This window comes from Ovis aries, chromosome 9, assembly GCF_016772045.2.
Source record: "Ovis aries strain OAR_USU_Benz2616 breed Rambouillet chromosome 9, ARS-UI_Ramb_v3.0, whole genome shotgun sequence".
Taxonomy (NCBI): domain Eukaryota; kingdom Metazoa; phylum Chordata; class Mammalia; order Artiodactyla; family Bovidae; genus Ovis; species Ovis aries.
Genome location: NC_056062.1, coordinates 94,531,771 through 94,545,299, shown reverse-complemented (window position 1 = coordinate 94,545,299; position 13,529 = coordinate 94,531,771). Strand labels below are relative to the sequence as shown.

The following is a 13,529-nucleotide window of genomic DNA, read 5'->3' as shown; positions in this document are numbered from 1 at the left end:
GCCATAAGGGTGGTGTCATCTGCATATCTGAGGTTATTGATATTTCTCCCGGAAATCTTGATTCCAGCTTGTGCTTCCTCCAGCCCAGCATTTCTCATGATGTACTCTGCATATAAGTTAAATAGGCAGGATGACAATATACAGCCTTGACGTACTCCTTTTCCTCTTTGGAACCAGTCTGTTGTTCCCTGTCCAGTTCTAACTGTTGCTTCTTGACCTCCATACAGATTCCTCAGGAGGCAGGTAAGGTGGTCTGGTATTCCCATCTCTTGAAGAATTTTCCACAATTTGTTGTGATCCACACAGTCAAAGGCTTTGGCGTAGTCAATAAAGCAGAAGTAGATGTTTTTTTTGGAACTCTCTTGCTTTTTCAATGATCCAATGGATGTTGGCAATTTGATCTCTGGTTCCTCTGCCTTTTCTAAATCCAGCTTGAACATCTGGAAGTTCATGGTTCATGTACTGTTGAACCCTTGCTTGGAGAATTACTTGGCTAGTGTGTGAGATGAGTGCAATTGTGCGGTAGTTTGAGCATTCTTTGGCATTGCCTTTCTTTGGAACTGGAATGAAAACTGACCTTCTCAGTCATGTGGCTACTGGCAACTTTTCCAAATTTGCTGGCATACTGAGTGTGGCACTTTCACAGCATCATCTTTTAGGATCTGAAATAGCTCCACTGGGATTCCATCATCTCCACTAGCTGTGTTTGTAATGATGCTTCCTAAGGCCCACTTGACTTTGCATTCCAGGATGTCTGGCTCTAGGTGAGTGATAACTCCACCGTGGTTATCTGGGTCATCAAGATGTTTTTTTGTACAGTTCTTCTGTGTATTCTTGCCACTTCTTAATATCTTCTGCTTCTGTTAGGTCCATACCATTTCTGTCCTTTATTGTGCCCATCTTTGCATGAAATGTTGGTATCTCTAATTTTCTTGATGAGCTCTCTAGTCTTTCCCATTCTATTTTTTTCCTCTATTTCTTTGCATTGATTGCTGAGGAAGGCTTTCTTATCTCTCCTTGCTGTTCTTTGGAACTCTGCATTCAGATGGGTATATCTTTCCTTTTCTCCTTTGCCTTTAGTGTCTCTTCTTTTCACAGCTATTTGTAACGCCTCTTCAGACAGCCATCTTGCCTTTTTGCATCTCATTTTCTTGGGGATGGCCTTGATCCCTGTTTCCTGTACAATGTCATGAATCTCTGTCCATAGTCATCAGGCACTCTGTCTATCAGATCTAGACCCTTAAATCTATTTCTCACTTCCACTGTATAATCACAAGGGATTTGATTTAGGTCATACCTGAATGGTCTAGTGGTTTTCCCTACTTTCTTTAATTTAAGTCTGAATTTGGCAATAAGGAGTTCATGATCTGAGCCATAGTCAGCTCCCGGTCTTGTTTTTGTTGACTGTATAGAGCTTCTCCATCTTTGGCTGCAAAGAATATAATCATCTGATTTCGGTGTTGACCATCTGGTGATGTCCATGTGTAGAGTCTACTCTTGTGTTTTTGGAAGAGGGTGTTTGCTATGACCAGTGCATTCTCTTAGCAAAACTCTATTAGTCTTTGCCTGCTTCATTCTGTACTCCATTTGCCTGTTACTCCAGGTAGCTGTTGACTGCTTACTTCTGCATTCCAGTCCCCTATAATGAAGAGGATATCTTTTTTGGGTGTTGGTTTCTAGAAGGTCTTGTAGGTCTTCATAGAACCGTTCAACTTCAGCTTCTTCAGCATTATTGGTCGGGGCATAGACAAATTACTGTGATATTGAATAGTTTGCCTTGGAAACAAACAGAGATCATTCTGCCATTTTTGAGATTTCATTCAAGTACTGCATCTCATGTAAACTCTAGGAGTTGGTGATGGACAGGGAGGCCTGGTGTGCTGCGGTCCATGAGGTCACAAAGAGTCGGACACGACTGAGTGACTGAACTGAACTGAACAGCATTTTAGACCCTTTTGTTGACTATGAGGGCTACTCCATTTCTTCTGAGGGATTCCTGCCCGCAGTAGTAGATATAATGATCATCTGAGTTAAATTCACCCATTCCAGTCCATCTTAGTTTGCTGATTCCTAGAATGTCCACGTTCACTCTTGCCATCTCCTGTTTGACCACTTCCAGTTTGCCTTGATTCATGGACCCGACATTCCAGGTTAAGCATCCCAGAAAACCACCACAAAATCCAAGTGATTTGTCCTGACTTTTCCTTATTCACTGTTTATTGCAGATTAAAGCCACTCCCATATGCTTAGCCGATGTCTGGCTTAAGGGACCTTTACAGGATCACACGCAGGGAATCAAGGAATCAGTGGCTTATTAGCACGCCTGCAGAGACAAAGCCTTGCTTAGTGTTGGCAGAAATCCCTTCTTGTGTTTCTAATATTCTATCTTGTATTTTCAGCTCATTTCCAGCACTCTACTAAACTCTCAGTACTTTACTAAACTATGCTTTCCACTTCCTGGATTAGATTAAAAGTGGATTTCTGCATTTTAAGTGTAGTTATAGACAGGGATGTGTGCTACTAACTAAAGACAAGTCCTATCCAGATCTGAAAAATTAGCCCTTTCTGCTTTTTTAAGTGAGGAAACCATTTATCATTTATCCAGAAATAAAAAAACAGTAACAAGCACGCGGACTTCGCCGGTGATCCAGCGGGTAAGAATCCGCCTGCCAGTGCAGAGGACACGGGTTTGATCCCTGGTCTGGGAAGACTCCTCGTGCTGCGGGCTTCTGAGCCCATGAACCACAACTGCGGAGCCCACGCCGCACCTCCGGAAGCCGGAGTGCCGAGTCTGTGCTTCACAGGAGGAGCCACGTGAGAGGCCCATGCTCCGCACCTAGAGAGCGGCCTCCACCTGCAGCGCTAGAGGAGAGCCTGCAGCAGCGATGACTTAATCAATTGTTTCAAAATTAATGACTTTACCAGCAAATTTGAAAGGTTAAAAAATGCCATCCGGAATTCTGTAATGTTGGCTCTGTCCCGCCCCCCAAACAACAAGACGATCTTTCCTACCGACAATACAAATCTGATCAAAGAAATTTTCATTATTTGATCCCATCTTCTGAATATTATCCATGCTCACAATGAAAACAAGATCAGCAGTTCCTGGAGACTCATTCTTGGAGAGCCCGCCTTCCGCTGCCGCTCTCGACGCTTCTGGTGAAAACGAGCAGGCGTTTTCAGTGTCCCGCCTTTGAAGCCAAATCCGAAACTGTAGATCGACTTGAGAGCTTCGACGCTAACGTGCTGCCCACGGATAGCACAGACACATCGCTTCATCTCCTGAATGAGTTTGCTGCTCGTCAATTATCCCCAAAAGTTAAAAAAAAAAAAAATTCACTGCGAGAAGCACTGAAGCCAAACCCAGATCTCGGGTAAGGACCGAGATCACAGCGCCGCACAGCTTTAAGGCGCGTTGTCAGTCTTGCCTAAGCAACTCCTACCACCAGCAGCAGCCGCACTTCCTGGGTGTTTACCATGCACAGAGCACAGCCGCAGACTCTTCACGCAGGCGGTCTCAGCTCAGTCCTCACAGGATGCCCCGAGAGCCACACTGTGGTTCTGCCTATCAGCCGTAACGGGCAAATGGAGACCTGGAGAGACTAAGCAACTGGCTTAAGCAGCCCTCCCGACTGCGTCCTGCACGACCCGCAGCATAGCGCGGCCTCCTCGGGCAGAGTGCGTTTGTCTCCAGCTCGAGGTGTGTCGTCTGCAGTACCTTGCACAGAGCACGCGAGCGCGTGGCAGAGGCGCGGGTGACGGGTCACACTCACCCTGGCGGGATTCCAGGACAACCCTGTACGCGGTGGCGTGGCGCTGCACCTGCCAGCGGGCACACAAGCTGGTCGTCTGGATCGCGTCTGCCTGAAGGTCGGTCACACCCAGAAACACTGCAGTGAGACAGAAACACGACTGGGTCACTCTGCAGACAACGCCACAATCATCCCCAAGTCCGAAGTCAACTTTGGTAAAATCTGAATTCAAGGTTCCACAGCCAGTGGTAGGAAACCCACCAAGTTACACAAAGGATAGCGATTTTATGACTGTAAAAAGCAGTTGCAGAATGTGATGTATGATAGGGTCTGTCTGTTCCCTGTAAACAAAAAAAGAAATATATGTCTGGAAAAAGCCAGTTGTGATGGATGGTGAAATTATGGGTGATTTTAAATCTTCCCTCTTCATTAATCTGTGCTTTCAAAATATTCTACAATTAATATATAATACTTTCATAACAAAAATGTTAAACACAATATGTACTCATCAACCACTGAAAGAAAGCTATGGTTTAAACAAAAGGGAAGAGCAAAGAGGACAAAAGAGAAATCACTCAAACAGGAGCAGCTCACACAGGCTGCCCTCGAAACATGACTGAATGAGAAGGAACAAACTTCTGAAAATTTAAAAAGGAAAAATTTAGCACAGAAAACAGGAAATGATTAAAAATACATGCATTCTTATTCATCTTAGGATGAACACAGTTATATACAAAAGTTATTCACAGGGAGTTTATTTGAAGAAGCAGTAAAAATACTGTTTCTCCAATTGAGGACTAAGGATTCAGTGTTTACCACTTAGATCCAACCAGAAAAAGCAGAAAATTAATAATATTTACTTTTTCTAAGGACCTCTGCCTTCATCCACATCATTCATTCTCTTGTATGTCTCTTTCAGTCACTTCATAAAATTAAAAAATAGCTTAAAATTATTTTTCAAGATGGTAAAAATAACCTGGACTAGTAACAATTTGCATCATGACACTGTTCCTTTTTGTTGATCAGCAAAGGAAGACCATTTTCCTAAGGCAATGAAACAATCCTCTCCCCCCATAAAAAAAGGAAACAATAATGACTTATATACCCACACTAAATTTTAAAAATACCGTGAATCAATTTATTTTCGATTTTACAGGGTTTTATTATTCTTGGGAAAAAGAAAGAAAGCAAGCCAATCTAATTTTTACCTTAAGGATAGATGAATAAAACAATTCAATACTTTCATTATTTTAAAATACTTTTGGAATACCCACATTTATTAAAGGAGAGGAAAGGGATGAAACAGAAGGAGGGGAGTGGAGGAAAGAAGACAGAGATACGAGAGACAGTAAGAAGAGAGAGCAAGAGAAAGTCAGGGACAGGAGGACTGGCTCAGACGGGAGGGGCATCTGGAGGGGAGAGGAGGACGAACTAGGGGCAGGCGATGAAGGTGGGCACGCACGGGGGCTCACAGGGCTTCTGAGGAAGGCTGCCGGGCGGCGAGGGGGCACAACTCACGGAAACACTGGAGGCTTCCCTGGGGGCTCAGAGGGTAAGGAAGCCGCCTGCAGCGCACGAGACCCGGGCTCCACCCCTGGGTTGGGAAGATGCCCCGGAGAAGCGAATGGCACCCACTCCAGCGTCCTGGCCTGGAGATGGACAGAGGAGCCTGGCGGGCTGCAGTCCGTGGGGTCACAGAGAGTCAGACACGACAGCAGCTAACACCTTCACTTCATAGTACCTACAACACTATCATTTCAGTTGCCAAGTCCAAGATCAGAACTGTAGGCCAAAGGCTTCCAAGCCCTGTTGAAGAGAGACACTATTTCTTCTGAGATTAAATGGATCCCATATCTAGCTTTCTAATTTTAAAGATTTCCATAAAAAAGAATTCAGGAAGTTTCCTCTAATGAAAGGGCAGAGAAGGGGATGACAGAGGATGAGATGGTTGGATGGCATCACAGACTCAGTGGACGTGAGCTTGGGTTAACTCGGGGAGTTGGTGATGGACAGGGAGGCCTGGCGTGCCACAGTCCACGGGGTCACAAAGAGTTGGACATGACTGAGCGGCTGAACTGAACCGAGGCCCTATATACAACACGGGTGGCCAGACAAAGGTGGCCTGGGGTTTGGTCCAATATATGTCACATCCTTACAAAATTCCTTTCGTTGGAATAATTTTTTGATTAGCAACGAGAGTGAGAGATGACCCAAATTCACCAAGCACGATTATCACAGTGATAAAAGCGGCTATTTGTCGAGTGCTTGCCATACAGTAGACCCTTCGTATATGTTATCTCTTTCCTCTTCCCAAACAGTCTATCAGCAGTTATTACTATTAATATTATATCTTCATTTTAGGGTTGAGAAAATGTGGGCTCAGAGAGGTAAGAGGTAATTTGCTCAAGGCCTTAGCTAATTAGAAGATTTACAGTTTACACTTCTGATTATACCACAACTAACATCCTCAAGTGTGGGCCACGTGCTGTTGATATCACTTGGGATATGGGATGATATCCCACATTCAACAGCCAAACCATTTTTATTTTGGTCATTTATGTACTACCTTTAATGTGTATTAAAGTGAAAGTGAAAGTCACTCGGTCATGTCCAACTCTTTGCAACCCCATGGAATATATGATCCATGGAATTCTCCAGGCCAGAATACTGGAGTGGGTAGTCTTTCCCTTCTCCAGGGGATCTTCCCGACCCGGGAATCGAACCGGGGTCTCCTGCATTGCAGGCGGCTTCTTTCCCAGCTGAGCCAGAAGGGAAGCCCAAGAATACTGGAGTGGGCAGCCTTTCCCTCCTCCAGGGGATCTTCCCGACCCGGGAATCGAACCGGGGTCTCCTGCATTGCAAGCGGGTCCTTTACCAGTTGAGCTACGTGTATCAAAAAGACTGGTTTTCTGTTGAGAGTTTTGTGGGTTTTGAAAGCATTTAAGTAAAAACAAAAAGAAACTGTAAGTTGATTTAAAGAAATACATTAAACAGATGGTGTGGAAGCATAAGAAACAGCGGGAATATGGCCCATACGTGCCGGAGTCTGGAAAACACTGTATTATGCCACGGGGGTCTGTGAGTGATGTGTGCCAAGGAGAAGTCCCAGATGGTGTGCAGACAGCATGCAAACCCTTAAAAGACAGAGAAGGAAGTCTTTTGAGTGGCGCAAGTATCTAACGGATGGAGTGAGAGGGTGGAGAGGGGCAAAGGCTTTGACAAAAGGCAAGTTTCCCCTGGCTCAGCTTGGACTGGGTTTGACCGCATCAGGTTATATGGGCTGGATGGAAAATTTCACCTAATTTGAAAAATACCAACAAAGACTTTCCAGAAGGAAATCCCATCCTCCACCATTGAGTATGTTTGAACGCCAGCTCCTGACATTCTGCCGGCCAGCTAGGACTCTGAACCACAGCCCTGAGTAGGGAGCACACCTCGCTTTCCATGAGGCACCGTCCAGAAAGGGCAGCACTGGAGGGAAGAGACAGCGACTGCTGAGCTGCCGCAGGGCTTAAGTTACAGAGGAGAAGCCAAACAGAGCGCCACACGGGGCAGCGGCCAGCCTTACATGTTTTCACCACGCCGGTCAGAGCGTCGCTGAAGCCCGAGGCCTGGGACGCGAATATCTTCACGTTGTAGTCCATTCCGCTGAGCAGGTTTGTGATGAGGATGGTGTTGATGTTCGCTCCCACGAACGTCTCCAGGGTTGGGCCAGCAACTAAAGGAGAAAGAGTGTATTTCAGCTACCAGAGAGTAGGGAAAGAGACACTTCTGAACTAACTGCTTCCTCCACTGTGCTCCAGCTTGCCCAGGAGACACACACAGAGGGGCTTAAATCTAGCCCCGTCCCGCTGCAAGACTTCCCACCTACCTGACTCCCAGGCTAGAGCTTTCACGGCATCTCGTCCTTTTCTTAAATATAGTTCTTTCCCTAGAACTACCCAAAGAAACTGGGTCACCTCACCGTCCACCATATTGTGAGGCCTTCACAGTGGAGCCACCAGGACGGCACGGGCTTTGGGGCACGTGCAAAAACAGGAGTCATTTTGGGTTACCCCACGTCAGACACCAGCTTTGTCCCCAGAAGGCATTAAGTTGCCCTAGCGGCCGTTTTGTCGTGGACACCATGCCACCCCGCGCCACATAAGGACAACCACGTACGCCACCAGTGTGGGCTCCACAGCCCCTCTTCCGCTGCTTGAGGTCGCACAGACGACACTCCTCCTCCAAGGCCCTTGACCATCTGCCTTCTTTGGGCTTTTGCATCTTCACCTCTGCTCCAACCCAGTGGAATCTTTGATTGATCAGGAAAAATATTCTGTGCTATGTCCTATACAAATTGAGACTCATAGTGTTTTGAGAGCAGAAAGGTTTTTATTGACCCAAAGGATGATTTTTAAGTTTTTCTCAACCTGATGAATTTTATACCTTGACATAGTTTTCAGAAAGCTATGATGTGTGTCCCGTGGCTGACTCATGTGAGTATACAGCAAAAACCACTACAATATTGTAATTATCCTCCAATTAAAATAAATAAAAATTTTTAAGAAGCTATGACAAACCTACACACCATATTTAAAAGCAGAGATACCACTTTGTTGACAAAGGTCCGTATAGTCAAAGTTGTGGTTTTTCCAGTAGTCATGTACTGATGAGAGAGCTGGGCCATAAAGAAGGCTGAGCACCAAAAAACGGATGCTTTTGAACTGAGGGCAGGAGAAGGGGTAACAGAGGAAGAGATGGTGGGATGGCATCACCAGCTCAATGGACAAGAGTCTGAGCAAGCGCCAGGAGATAGCAAAGGACACGGAAGCCTGGCGTGCCGCGGCGCATGGGTCGCGAAGAGTCGGACACTACTGAACGACTCAAAGACAAATGCCTTAACACAGTCTCCAGGACGAGGACCCTGAGAAGCTGGTAACTTTTTCTAACTAGTCCAAGAAGTAACAGATAGAGGAAGAATCAGAAATTGGAGAGTCTAAAGGTTTAGAGCTCACATACCCATCAAGCCACAGAAGCCTCTCAGCGCTACGGAGTCAAAGGCTGCCTTGCCTGGCTCCTTGTCTGGGGTGGGCAAAGGTCAACTGTAGGCCAAGTAGATATTCTGCTTATTAACATGCCAGCTGTGTCTTGGGTGAGGTGGTAACTTCAACACATTTTTCTTTTTTTTAATAAAAGGGAAGAGACTCTGCCCATTTCTTAAAGCCAGTGATGGCAAGTAAAAACAAAATAACCTGTCTTTAAAGATTACATTTTTAAAAAGCGTGACTTACCACTGACAGGTTTGTAGACAATCCTATACCCTTTCACTGGGGAAGACGGGGGGTCCCACGTAATGCGCAGTCTGTTATACCATTCTTCCGAAACCCGTAAGTTTTGGGGACCAGAGGGTGGCACTGGGCAGGAAGGAAAATGAAGAAAGTGGTTTAACATGGTTTCCGTCTTACAGCCTACCTTTTGGTTAACAGAGTCCCATGCTTCTTCCCGCAGCTTAAAGATACTTGCAAGGGAAAATGCACTGACGCAAACAGCAAGGAAACTTAGAGAATCCATGCTGATGTTAGATATCAAATAACAGAAAATAACTGCTCTCGCGGTAAAACACTTATCTGAAGATCAGCGGTTCACTCGGTGAAATTTGGGCTCCACTTTCCTCGGTTCCTTTAAAGCAATCCTGAAGTGAGTAGCGTTCATGAAAACATTTCTGTCACATGCCCTCTGTTGCACTATCATATCAGGGTGATTAGATCAACAGGAGTGACAGCGATTCTTAGAGGGAAGACTCTTTATTTTGCTTTCATCTTCATATTAGGGGTTCTGAACCGTACCTGGTGGTTCAGACAGTAGAGAGTCTGCCTGCAATACAGGAGACCCAGGTCCAATCCCTGGGTTGGGAAGATTCCCCTGGAGTGGGTAATGGCAACCCACTCCAGTATTCTTGCCTAGAGAATCCCATGGACAGAAGAGCCTGGCAGGCTACAATCCACAGATCAGAAACAGTGAGACATGACTAGTGACTAACACTTTCACACCTTCATATTGCCTATATTCTGTGAAATTTCAATCATCATTCATCAGTTTTTTATCAAAACAGGAGAGCTATTTGCATGAAGGGTCTTTATAAACTGTCATGCATGTTGATGGATATTAGCATTATTACTTTGTTGCTGACAGAATTTGTGTTAACCAGCACTTAAAATAAGTGGACCACTCAAAATTATTTCAAAGAACACCCTTTGAAATAACTTTATTGTATAGATGGTATTTCCATAGTAATAGCCTTTAAAAGTTTTTATTTGAGTGTATATGTGTGTTCATCATGAAACCCTTTTATAAATTATGTGAATCAAACATTTAAACAAATTGTATACAGTTTCTAAAGGTTATTTTCCATTTACATTATGACAAAATGGACATCCTTAAGCCTAATTTACACCCCAGTCTGTGCTGAGACAGGACCAAAACCAAAACGGGACAAACGGAAACGCAGGCTACCACGGGAGAAGGTGGGGAGGACTCTGCCTGGGTGGTGAGAGAAGCCTGAGCGGGGGCGTTGAGCTGAGGCCCCAGTGACAAGAAGCCAGAAAAGCAAACCTCCGGGCAAGGATGTTCAGCCTGGCAGCAGCGGCTCGCGTCGATTTCAGGGCCGAGCCAAGCTTTAGAAAGCCAGGGAGGACAGGGAAGGCGGGCTGGCTGGCGGCGAGCTCAGGAGGGTCCAGGTCACCTCGGCCTGAAGGGCCCCTGCACGGACCTCGGAGCTGATGCTGAGTACCCCGGGCAGCCATCAGGCGGCTTGGAACAGAGGGGAGACATGAGACCGTCTGGATTTTCAAAAGCCTCGCCGCCGCTGTGCGGAGGGCGGAGCCTCTGGGATCGCGGGCAGGAAGACGCGGGCGTGCGCGCGGGGGAGCGGGTGCGGCCTGCCGGGGGGGCGGTTAGCGGAGGGGCCTCCGAGAGCCTCGCAGCGGGGGGTGATCAGACGCTGCAGGAGGGAGATGCAGCCGTGTTTCAAGTCTTCGGTTTCAGAGGCGAGGGAACGGAACCCCAGAGCAGTGCAGCGATTTGCCCGAAGTCACACAGCTTGAATGTGTGAAGACAGAATCCGAGCGGATTTTCCCTCTCCAAATCCCCTTTTCTCTTCTCTTAGTGGAGGAGAGTTGCTTTACACTGCTGTGTCAGTCTGCTGTACCGCAAAGTGGACCGGCCGTGTGTACGCAGTCCACACACATCCCGCTTCTTTGGACTTCCTCCCGACTGAGGCCGCCGCGGAGCCTGGGCAGAGGCCCCGAGCTCTGCAGCAGGCGTCACCTGTGGTATACACGGCCGCGTGCACACGGCACTCCCAGCCTCCTGCTCATCCCACCGCTGCCTTCTCGCCCTGCTATCCATGCGTTTGTTCTCTCGAGGTCTGTGTCTCTACTCCTGCTTTTTAAATAAGGTCATCTATGGTTTTTCCTGTGGTCATGTATGGATGTGAGAGCTGGACTGTGAAGAAGGCCGAGCACCGAAGAATTGATGATTTGAACTGTGGTGTTGGAGAAGACTCTTGAGAGTCCCTTGGACTGCAAGGAGATCCAACCAGTCCATTCTGAAGGAGATCAACCCTGGGATTTCTTTGGAAGGAATGATGCTAAAGCTGAAACTCCAGTACTTTGGCCACCTCATGCGAAGGGTTGACTCATTGGAACAGACTCTGATGCTGGGGGGATTGGGGGCAGGAGGAGAAGGGGACGACCGAGGATGAGATGGCTGGATGGCATCACTGACTCAATGGACGTGAGTCTGAGTGAACTCCGGGAGTTGGTGATGGACAGGGAGGCCTGGCGTGCTGCACATCATGGGGTCGCAGAGAGTTGGACATGACTGAGCGACTGAACTGAACTGAACTGAACTGATAGCATTTGGGGGCTTCCCTGGTAGCTCAGATGGTAACGAATCCACCCGCAATGCAGGGGACCCAGCTGAAGTCCCTGGGTCGGGAAGATCCCCTGGAGAAGGGAAAGGCTACCCACTCCAGGATTCTCGCCTGGAGAATTCCACGGACAGAGGAGCCTGGCGGGCCACAGTCCGTGGGGTGGCAAGGAGTAGGCACAGCTGAGCGGCTGACACTTCCAGACCCTCTCCTCCCCTACCCTGCAGCTGCCGGGGGCGTCAGAGAGGACAGCGCGCAGCCCCAGGGGGGTTCACTCACAGGTTTTTCCAGGGGCAGAGACACTGACCCCTTCTCCGTCATCATAGATGGGCGTCACCGTGACCTTGTACTCGGTCTCAGGGAGCAGATTCTTCAGAAGCAGAGTGTTCTGGCTTCCAGGCACCATAATCTGAAGAGAAAAGCAAAGGACCATGGTCTTGGTCAGACTTGCATCCCGGCTGGTCTACTAAAGAGGAGGACTTAGGGCACTTTGAAATAATCAGAAGCAGGGAGATGTGCTTGAGGCGAAAGCATTTCTCTCTGCAGCTCCGCTCAGAGCAGCCCTCAGCTTCTAATCACTAAAGCAGAAGGCTTAAATATGAAGCTCTTGAGCGCTCAGGAACAGCCTTCTCTCAACATCTTTTCAGCATTTGTAAAGCAGCCAGGAGAAAAAACGATCATCTCTTTGGAAAGCAGGTGTTTATGGCTTAGGAGTGTTCATTCTATAACACAGCCTGCACAGCATATTTGCTTCTACTTAAATAGCCTCTTGAAAAGTCAGCCTTCCACTCCTCCCTGTTCAGAGATCATCTAACCCCAATATTTCAGGGTGGATGCTAGCCAAGAACACCACAACCACACGTTAAATCCCAGATTTCCGAGTCGAAAGATATTTACCAGTGACACTAAAAAAGGTTGCAGTTTTTTTTTTTACTTCTGAAAGGAGATGTCTTCCTCAATCTGAGATCACCATTCCTCTGACTCTAAAGTCTGCAAAAACTAAAATCCAGCGGTGGAGTGGACACCACCCACACATCAGTGCAACGTTCCATGTGGCCAATCCTGCCATCCCTAAAAGGATATATGGACCAGAAAAGACACATGTTCTTAATACTAAGGCCACAAAACTTTCTCCCCAGGCCTCAGCAGTTAGATGCTGGCACATTTCTGGGCCATTTGAAAGACTTCATCATGGCTGGAAAAAAATGCTAGGATGTAAGAACTGACCCAAACGAGTTTAAGGGAGTCACAAGACTGGGACAGCTGGAGATGGTTTTGGATTCAAGAGCTGGGTAAAATGCCAGCAGGCAAAGGGCGTGCTGTCTACTTCTGGATGAGGGAAGGAACCTATAAATCATGGAATAAGCCCTAGAAAGCCTTGAGTTGAACTCACAAGCAGCTGTTACTAAGATATTGCTAAGCTCTAAAAGCAGACGGGATAGGGGGTTAATATAAAAAGAGGAAGTCGGCATTAGGTGATTTATACTAAAGCAATATGATTTTGCTCCTCATATGGAATGACATTGAATGTCCAGGATGGTACCGATGCAGTCCTAGGAGGGAGATTTTATACAAGGAGCTCCGATTTATTCTAGAAGGAGTTGGATAACCCTGCATTAAGAAGACGTTAAAAAAGAACCGCGGTTGTCCTGTCTGGTCTTATCCATCCATGCAGCTTCCTTTAGGGCATTTCTTCTCGATATAACCCTATGGAGCCCAGAGCCTGGGCTTTGATTCCAAGCTGTGTGCCTGTCTAACCACCCAGGCTGATGTTCCTTATATAAGGTCACCTCTCAAACTGAGAAGCACATGGACGGGGGACCAACCAGATTTAGCCTGTAGGGCACTGGAAGCGGTGGGGCTGT

At 47.0% G+C, this 13,529-nt stretch overlaps 1 protein-coding gene across 8 annotated transcripts in view; it reads right to left on the bottom strand.

Annotated features, from left to right (window-relative positions):
• Positions 1 to 13,529, bottom strand: part of COL14A1 (collagen type XIV alpha 1 chain) — a 225,232-nt gene that overhangs the window by 113,572 nt on the left and 98,131 nt on the right. For all 8 annotated transcript variants that reach the window (XR_009595100.1, XM_060394001.1, XM_042254547.1 and 5 more), the window contains exons 20-23: positions 11,944 to 12,073; positions 9,026 to 9,148; positions 7,321 to 7,470; positions 3,774 to 3,890 (exon numbers count right to left, since the gene is read on the bottom strand). Coding sequence is in view for 7 of the 8 variants with exons in the window: in XM_060394001.1 (XP_060249984.1) it covers positions 3,774 to 3,890; positions 7,321 to 7,470; positions 9,026 to 9,148; positions 11,944 to 12,073 (520 nt within the window). In the remaining variant the exon portion in view is untranslated. The remainder of the gene's footprint in view (positions 1 to 3,773; positions 3,891 to 7,320; positions 7,471 to 9,025; positions 9,149 to 11,943; positions 12,074 to 13,529) is intronic.